We start from the raw sequence: 10256 nt of genomic DNA on the forward strand, positions 1-10256 counted from the left end.
AATGGAAGTAGTTAAAGGAATTCGGCCTCGTAGTAATACAACGCCTAATTATTAACGACATTGACATTGCGACATTGTTCACAAATCAACAAATCGTCATTAAATAATTTAAACAATAATTTTATAATGAATAAACTTAAAATAAAGTTTCTAAAAATCGTTGCGGCGACATATATAATTTTAAAAACAATCAAAGTTCTTCACTCCTATTTTGTTTTATTCTGCAACAATAAACTCATTACTAGTAGTATTGTTTTACATAAATTGAAGTATATACATTGAAAACAACACCAAGTGCAGCGATAAATATTTTCATAGCTGCTGTTCACTTTATGATTTCGAATAATATTCAGTTTGAATTAACTCGGTCGTCGCAAATTAATGAACTTTCGAATAACAAATAATTCTGCGAATTCATTCATTTGTAAATTTTGGATGAAAAAGCATTACGTTATTTAAAGATTTTTATACTTTCCTTGAATTGAATTTAAATTTGCATATTGATTTGTGGATACTTAAATGTAATAAAAAGAAATGTTACGAAACGATCGAAGGAGATTAATTAATCTCGATAGATTTGAAAAAAGAAATGCTAGTATTTTTATTATAATGTTTTGTTGTAAGTCATAAGTATACTACTGCATAGCATACGACTTCAAGATACTTCATGAATGGGAAATAATTAGTTTTTTACACAATACAACAGATCTGAGTTGGACAAATGAATATTTGATATTAGTAAAATAACCTTTCTGTTTTATTTTCTGTTTCTGTAATAAATTATATTACTAACCACTGCCAGTTAGTGGTGTTTCAGAAGTGTAAGTAGCAGGTTGTAACAAACTGACTAACAGAAAATTATTTAAACTAAAGGTAGGGCGTCGCCACCATCCAATTGAACTAAGTTCCACTCGCAGACTCGCCCCAGAGTCATCCCACTCGCAGACTCACCCCAGAGAGTTCTCCACTTCAGACACAAGCTTAGATCGTCTCTCCTGCACCACGCTCTGGGAAAGACTCTGATAGAAGATGTATCGCGCATCCCACATGCCGTCATCCGCATAGCAATGCATGCCATCAATGGAAGGCACCTTATTGATATACACGACGAAAAGGGTGGGGAGAGCACCAAGCCTTGTAGAACGCCAGCGTTAATGGTCATGGTATCTGAGCAGCAGCCGTCTATAACGACAGTAATGCTCCGCCCATCCAAAACGCTAGCGATCCACTCTCAAAGTCTTTCAGGGATTCCGTAATATTCCGTTAAAGGGCTATGGGCTTTCGTAAAATTAGTTGAACCGACCCACACTCTATTCAAGCAACGCGCAAAAAAATACGAAGGCATACCTGATCCCCCATTCCGGTGATGATGGGAGTATTCCAGTAAGCGGCCAGCCTCGCAACCGGTTCCAAGGCGAACGCGCACGCGGGTCCTATGAAAGCGATCACGTCGTTCTTGAAGTGCATGTCGGCGGCCAAACCCGGAGCTATGGCACCCGAGCACGATGGGTAACTATAAAAAAATATTGGAACAATTTGAAATTTTTTAAAAACAGACCTTTAAAAATTAAAAAATTTGGTTGTCTGTAAAGTCGGCCTACTGACGATAGTTGAACGTGACAACGTCATAAGAAAATACTAATGGAATGGTTTCATTTTTCAAAAGAAAATTTTAATTTTATTTGTTCGATAGATATTTTGTATGGACAAGACACCACATTCACTTTTCACTGAACTCCATACTTGACAAAAACATGTAAATGTATTATTGTATAGCAGCTGTCCACGCAGATGCATCGCTCACTCAAGTAGGAGAGAGACAGATGTCGAACGCTGCCGAATGCGGAGGCCGATTGTGCCTCTTTGTCGCTCGTGGCGCGCTCTCGCTTGCACTTCGAGCCTTAAATGGAACGCCTCAATGAGTCATTTTTTTTCGTGCGTGCAGCCGGCTCCATCGAATTATAAGAGGTTGTCACGTCAAAAAAAAAAGAAAAACACATTTAATCCATACATCGATATATTTAAAGTCGATTTGCGTATGTTCCCTTTAGACTCCGAAACGGCAGGACTGATTTCGATAAAATTTTCAAGTAATCTTCAGTTTGGCCTAGGAGATGATACGATTAAGTTTGGTAGCGATCAAATCAAAGGCAAATCAAAGATTGACAAAGCAAAGCCGGCCGGGCTTGACTAGTCTTCAGTATAAACAAAAATGAACGTTTGCATGTTTGGCCTCTATGTGATCCGAAACTATTTATCCGATTATATTGTAACTTGGTTCAGTTGTTGGAAATTTAATGGGGAGGTTTTTGTCATAGTAGGTACTTCTTCTTCTTAGTCGAATACTTCATTGCTGAAGGTCGTGTCCTTGAAAGCCCTTCGTGGCTCTTTGTACCCTCAGCTTCCATTTGCTTCGGTTTTCGGCTTCGCTCAGGGCGTTCGCAACAGAGAATCCAGTGAGCGCAGTTATCAGATCCGACCAACGGTATGGTAGTAGGTACTATCAACGTGGAATAACTGACGCGTAACTAATTACAACAAAATATGTTTTTAATACAATTAGTGACCGTAACAAATCATAATTAGTTAATTGGCATTAAATGACATGTTTTTTTTTAAAGTGATAGTGTTAGGACTGGGGAGTGATACAGGCTACCATATCCCTCCAGTATCCTGACGCTTTTCCTAGTGCACGCGGGCGAAGCAGCGACCACTATTAACAAAATGCAAGAAGAGTGTATGGTGTACAGTAAACTTTTTTTTTATTGCTAGATGGGTGGACGAGCTCACAGCCCACCTGGTGTTAAGTGGTTACTGGAGCCCATAGACATCTACAATGTAAATGCGCCGCCCACCTTGAGATATAAGTTCTAAGATCTCAGTATAGTTACAACGGCTGCCCTACCCTTCAGACCAAAACACATTATTACTACTTCACGGCAGACATTATAAGCATTCTTTTACAGCTTAACATTCGCATTACTCACCAAAATTTTTGACTTAAATAAATAAAAATATAATCATATTATCCTTTTACTTACATATAAAAGAAGATTTTCTTATTCGCTTACCCGGCTAAAGGTCAAAGCTACGAAATCAAAGAGAAAACTTGATCCGATTAATCATCTTTGGTACATGACAGCTACCAATATTGGAAAAATTGAAGTAAAGTTGTTCAGTAACTTCGTAAAGTAGCTTTCATGTCGATAAATTAAACTACGAATTTCAGTTTGGTTTTAAGCGTTTTAAATTACTTGCGATGAATTAGATGATAGTATTAATTTATTATTGAGAAATTGTAGTGGTTTATGGTCACTGTGAACCATAAAGGGCGGATCTTCTACCCCGCAGTTAGGCTGAATATCTCGGTAGAATCAGTCAGAATGCAATTGTTTGAAAGTTGGATGATGTGATATATTGTGATATTTGTACAAGCAAACTCATATTGTAAGTGTCGCTACGTGATTCGGGTTACGAATTCAGAACGGATTTCTTCCATTCTGTAATTGTAACTGGTATATAGTCAATTCAATGACTCAAAATCTCGGTTCCTTGTGACTTCAAGTTATATTTTGTGGAAATACCATCACGGCCTCTGTCGCACGTAGGCGCTCGTAACAACAACTTTGCCAAGTATTGCCAAGTCTATGATTCGTAGACACGATCAAACGGTTTAGTCTCGTGTTTTTTTTATGTAATTATATTATTTTCGACGTTTGGAATACCTACTTTAGTTTTTGTCGTTCATGGACGACTAAGGTGCTCAAAGTAATTTTATTTATAACTAGCCGTACTCGACCGCTTCGCTGCGCATTTAAAATTAACATTATTATTTATTGTCATTATTATTAGGAAGTCCAACACTCATGTAAATATTAGCCTATCCATTAAGTACATGTATTTTCTACGTGGATACTAAGTTTCAAGTCAATCGGATGCATGGTTCGGTAGTTATAACGGCACATCCGTAAAAACCACTGTAGATTTGTATATAAGCAGAGTCTTAACACTGCCTCAGCTGGAACAATTCAGTCGTGGATGACGTTGGGCCCTAAAACATCCTTGGACCCGCGGGCGCTCCAAAAATCAGTAGAGGGTCCAACATAACCCGACCGCACCATAGGGGCGGACACCGCCCGTAATAAAAAAATAAGTTGGTTGAAGGTTTTGATATTTGATCTTTCTTTTCATCTCATTTAACTGATTTTCGTTGAAAAACCGAGCTATTGAGAAGTCGCTAACAGGTACAACAGTCACAATCGTTAAATCTTCATAGTGATTTCAATTTTTTACCAACCATTTCCGTTTCTGAACAAAACTCTTCCATATTTTTTGCTATTAAATTATGTATGCGAAACAAATAAAAAATAAAAGTAATCTTTACTGTGAAGCTAATAATCTTGATGAAAGCATATAAAATGAACGTTAACAGAATCTAAAGTAGGTATAACGCAAATTTTATTACTGTGTCGACTTTCAACCTATCTTAGAATCGCTTTGAACTTTTCTATATTATTAGTATTATATTTCGATCACCGCCGCGTTTGCTTTTAAAACCAACGTAATTACCACAAATACGATACACGTTTAGTATTGACACGACTTAAAATCCCTATAATGGATGTTGAATATTGATAAGGTACGTGGTTTTTTTTTCCTGCCTATTCTGATAGCCTTGAGAGGCTATTTCAGCTTCGCCTTAACGTGTAGGTGAGCAGCTTACGGGGCTCTAACCGGGAATGTTGCTAATACTGGCCCTAGCAAGAGCCGTGCTTCGCAGAATCTACCACCGGATCGGAAACGCGACCCACTGAGAAGATCGGGCGAGAAACTCAGTGGGCTAATAGCACATGGTAACCCGCAAATAGGGCCCCAAAAATATCCTTGGGCCCATGGTCTGCTTTACTGGTGGTAGGACGTCTTGTGAGTCCGCACGGGTAGGTACCACCGCCCTGCCTATTTCTGCTTTGAAGCAGTAGTGCGTTTCAGTTTGAAGGGTGGGACAGTCGTTGTCACTATACTTGAGACCTTAGAACTTATATCTCAAGGTGGGTGGCGCATTTACGTTATAGATGTCTATGGGCTCCAGTAACCACTTAACACCAGGTGGGCTGTGAGCTCGTATAACCATGTAAGCAATAAAAAAAATAAAAAAAACTTACGTTATGATGGGCTATGATACCATTAGATCGGCTTTTCTGTCTCATTACAACAATAAAGAATAAAATGAAGCTTTTTACTTAATTTGAAATTGCTTCAGACAAAAATGCTTAAAACGCATAACACAGGAGGAATATGCAAATATTAAATTCCTCATTAAGTACGAGTTATTTATTCTTCCTGAATCTGTTTATGATGAAATTTCTTGTGTACTTACCATTCCTTGTTACTGTATAATTTTATTATATATGAAATTTAATATTTGTAACGTAATAAGGTAGGTAAATAAATTAGTTAATTAGGTAGGAAGATAGGTAGACAAAGTCACGACTCGTCTGATATTATGTTGTTACCTGTACAATTCTCAATGTGAATGCCACTCATCAGGCATGAGGTCGAATCTTAACTGTATTGAATATGTCTTAGCCTTTAAACCGGGACGCTTGACTGATTCGCCACAGAACTAGTACTCATTGCGTGCTTAATGCGTAATTTAAAAATTATCGTTTTCATTAGTTTTTATAATTATATAGCTGACAGACATTGTCATGTATACATGTCTTAATCAGAAAATTTTAAACTTTCGTTATAAAATATATGTATATACTTTATGTGTATATGTTTTTTGTAGTAGACCGATTTGTAAAAATCACTAAACCATTTTCGAATCCACAAAATAATCATCAAAATCGGTCCAGTCGTTTGGGGGGCTTAATAACATATACACAGATAGAATAAATAAATATCAAGATGTATAATATTTTCTAAATTCAGACTTACTAGATTTTTCATTACGTTTTTCACTCTACCCACAATGGCTAAACAAATAAGCATTGAGAAAACATTGGAGTCGCATTTTGTGTTGTTTTATTTATGCTGCAGATTTTCGATCTTTCTATGTCATTGTAAAAACCCTCGATTAAAATTATAATATACTTCAACATAAGTTCAGCATTGGGCAACAACTCGTAAAGTGAATTGAATAACTCTAAAACTGAAATATAAACATAAATCACAACTGCGACTTTCCTGCTTGCGTAGGCTAACAATAAATTGTTAAAGAAACTAATGTAAAAAGAGATTTAAAAATATAATACCTTCCTTGAACCTTCTCCAACTCAATTCCGTGATGCGAGAGAAACTTTTCATTCACTTTCTTAAGTCCCAGGTCCACAGCCGGTCCACATCTTTCCAAGTCAAAAGGCGAGTCCAACCGAGAGGCCATTAAGACCCCTATTTTGTATACAGTTTTGTTTAAAACCGTACCGGACAACATCGGCAAGACCAATACACACGTAAAGATGATCATTTTTATAGAGCACTTCATTATATTTACAACAAAAAAAGCCTTTAAATGAATCAACAGCCATAAAGAAAACGAGACCCGATACAAAATTATTACATTTTTCCTAAATCTTCATTTGTTTCATCACTAATACCCACTGAATAAAGTTCAAATATCTAAAAATGCTTCAAATAAAATTACATACAATTACATATTAACAATTACATTATAATTTATAACCTATACGCAAGTCGGAAAGTTAAAGGTTTCGAAAAATAACTAATTTTCGCGCGTTTCAGAGTTCAACCAGACGGGCATCGCTGTGGAGCTTGAGCCGTTAACTGAGAGAAACTTCGCGATGCTTGTAGTACATATATATGAAGTGGCAGGGTAAGGGGTATGCAACAGGTCCCGCCAATATTTTTCAAACGATCAATGATGAACAGAAATTCTTTCACAAATTTAATAAATACGCCTTAATGTCATCTATATCTATATATATAAAAATGAATTGCTGTTCGTTAGTCTCGCTAAAACTCGAGAACGACTGGACCGATTTGGCTAATTTTGGTCTTGAATTATTTGTGGAAGTCCAGAAAAGGTTTAAAAGAAAAGGTTTTGAAGTCGTCGTGGCCTAAAGGATAAGACATCCGGTGCATTCGTATCGAGCGATGCACCGGTGTTCGAATCCCGCAGGCGGGTACCAATTTTTCTAATGAAATACGTACTTAACAAATGTTCACGATTGACTTCCACGGTGAAGGAATAACGTCGTGTAATAAAAATCAAACCCGCAAAATTATAATTTGCGTAATTACTGGTGGTAGGACACTCTTGTGAGTCCGCACGGGTAGGTACCACCGCCCCGCCTATTTCTGCCGTGAAGCAGTAATGTGTTTCAGTTTGAAGGGTGGGGCAGCCGTTGTGACAATACTGAGACCTTAGAACTATATTTCAAAGTGTGTGCCGCATTTACGTTGTAGATGTCTATGGGCTCCAGTAACCACTTAACACCAGGTGGGCTGTGAGCTCGTCCACACATCTAAGCAATAAAAAAAAAAATATATATATATGAAAATGCTCGGAATTAAATAAAAATAACAATTTTGTTTTTCCTTTGATGTGTCTCCCGTCGGACGGATTCCTTTTGTTTGTTTTAAGTCTATTTTATACAAAAGTTTAGGTCTTTTATTTATTGATTGAGGCACTACGAAGTCTGCCGGGTCAGCTAGTTTAAAATAAAACTTTCTTATTTAGCCTACCATTACTTAGTGATGCTATCAATAATAACACGTGGTGTACCAGTGAACATTCATGTCCAAAATCAAACCTTACCACCACACATCCCAAAGAATAGTACCACCCCATCTTTTTCCACAGATGTTGTAAAATCCAACTAAAGATCAACAGGAGAAAAAGCAACAGCATTCTCTGACTCCAACCGGGATTTATTGTTGGTAGGGGCTATTCTAATCCCGCACGGGTAGATACAATCATCCCGCCTATTTCTATCGCGATGCTGTCATTCGATCCAATGTGAAATAAAAGACAGTCTTTATACAATACAATTGAGATTACGGTGTGACGCTCCGGTCAAACTTCAATCGCCTTTGACACTAACGAAAGGAGACGGGGCTGTGCTATTCCAAGCCAAACTCCCTCTGCCAACAATCCCTGGCCAAAATGCATACGACCAACGCAAATGATGTGAAAGCAGCGCTTTTTTTTCCACATACATTCGTTGATATATAATGACGTCCACACCAGCTCCTACGAAGATATTTGACGACTCGATTACAAGGCGTGAATTGCTACCGAAATCCTTTCTTTTACGATCCTGTACGTTCATGATATATCCATTAAACAGGTCGCGCCGGCTGAACAGAGCTGAAACATATTATAAGATACATCCGATAGGGACGAAAGTGTGTGTGCGTTTAAGTGCCGGTAGTACCGTCGTTAATTTTACGATGCCCGCTGTCGTTATAGCCATCAAGTAGACACATATGTGACATTTAACAGATGATAATATGATTCTACTTAGTCTCAGTCTATAAAAATAGTCTGTTGTTGGAAAAAATTAAAAACTGGGTTTTAAAACTGGAGATATAGGTTGTTTTTAATTACGCTTAAAAAAGTTTTAGTCAATAACTGACTGCTAGTTTTAAAAATACTCCATTATAGATCAAGTATAATAATATAATGATAATATTAATAAAATCATTTATTGCCTTTTACACAGATTTAGATCAATACATTTAGATAAAAAAAATGGAAAGAAAAAAAGCAGCAAAAGGAGGTGGCTTAGCTAATGCTTTTTTTTAAGCTGTTCAAAGTCTATAAACCGAACAGTGCTGATTTTCAATCACCCCCACTTCCCTTTGGTTCACTGCGGGAATCAAGGCTAGGTACAGTAAGAGGACTTGTTCACGAAATCGAGCATTGCTATAAAATCACTAACCTTTAAATTCGCATTACAAAATTATACGTTACGGATTTTTTGTTATTGCCCTTGTAGGCGAACGAACATACGGCCCACTTAATGCTGAGTGGTTACCGTCGCCCATGGACTTCAGCAATACCAAGGGCAGAGCCAAGTCGCTGCCTACCGTTAAGTACTCTTCACAAGACTCGTTTGAGGAAAGGACATGTCATAGGGCTCGGGCCCGCCTATTTCTGCCGTGAAGCAGTAATGCGTTTCGGTTTGAAGGGTGGGGTAGCCGTTGTGACTATACTGAGACCTTAGAACTTATATCTCAAGGTGTGTGGCGCATTTACGTTGTAGATGTCTATGGGCTCCAGTAACCACTTAACATCAGGTGGGCTGTGAGCTCGTTCACGCAAATAAGCAATAAAATAAAAAACACCGTAGAGGGGAACTCATTTCAAAGCCAGATGGTACGTGGCAAAAAAGATCTGATCCAGAGATTCCTAGCGATCCGTGAGAATGGGATTATCGACAATACGAACGGCCCTCTAATGTGTGGGGTTAAATGGAAGTAGCTGGTATTTGGGAGCCCCGGCCCAGAGGTGGGAGCAATACTCCACGCGAGGTCGTACTTGTGCTAAATATTCATTTAATTAATAAAATAATAAATAATAGTTTAAAATTATCGTTGTCATGGCCTTCTAGTAGTTACTAAAACCCATAGATATCAACAAGGTGAATTCTGCCACCCACCTTGAGAAATGTCGTGAGTCTCAATTGTGTAACATAGCAGCTGTGCCCAGTTGCCCACCGTTGCTAGTTAGTAATATGCCTTTTTTTTTCTACCTATTCTCCTCATCGTAACCTCGTAACCTCATCGTAACTCTCTCGTCCGAGAGATACGGCGCCTAGAGAGACAGAGACAGGTAAACCATGTTTTTCTTCCTACCTTATCTGTTGGCCTTGAGAGGTCATTTCAGCGTAACCCTAACAAGTAGGTGAGCTCGCGGGGCTCAAACCTGACGTTGTTGCTAACACAAACCCTAGCAAGAGCCGTGGTTCGCAGAATCTACCACCGGATCGGAAACGCGACCCACTGAGAAGATCCATCGAGAAACTCAGTGAGCTAAATGCCACTAGTTTACGTTGATAACCTCAATAAGAAACGCCAAACATACGAACTTAACGGCGATTTAAATGATCACTTACCACTAATTTTAATATGAGTTTTCTCTTACTGGTCGTCTGGGCGTTTTGTGGGCCTGCCGTGAAGCAGTAACAATACGCTTAACATCTATAACGGCTCAGTAATAATGGCTTGAAGGGTGGGACGGCCACTGCACTGTTTAAAGTGAGGGAACTCAAGTTTCAATATGGGCGGCG

At 38.3% G+C, this 10256-nt stretch overlaps 1 protein-coding gene and 1 non-coding gene across 2 annotated transcripts in view; one reads left to right on the top strand and one right to left on the bottom strand.

Moving 5' to 3' along the window:
* Nucleotides 1-6775, bottom strand: part of LOC101739209 (receptor-type guanylate cyclase gcy-28) — a 59642-nt gene extending 52867 nt beyond the window's left edge. The window contains exons 1-2 of the mRNA XM_021351008.3: nucleotides 6258-6775; nucleotides 1348-1513 (exon numbers count right to left, since the gene is read on the bottom strand). Of these exons, the coding sequence (XP_021206683.1) occupies nucleotides 1348-1513; nucleotides 6258-6487 (396 nt within the window). The 5' untranslated portion in view covers nucleotides 6488-6775. The remainder of the gene's footprint in view (nucleotides 1-1347; nucleotides 1514-6257) is intronic.
* Mir3397 (microRNA mir-3397) lies at nucleotides 3334-3443 on the top strand. Its single transcript, NR_107674.1, has one exon. It is a non-coding gene; the product is annotated as a microRNA mir-3397 (primary transcript).
* Nucleotides 6776-10256: the final 3481 nt, after the last annotated feature.

The sequence above is a fragment of the Bombyx mori genome, chromosome 19, assembly GCF_030269925.1.
Source record: "Bombyx mori chromosome 19, ASM3026992v2".
NCBI classification, from domain to species: Eukaryota; Metazoa; Arthropoda; class Insecta; order Lepidoptera; family Bombycidae; genus Bombyx; species Bombyx mori.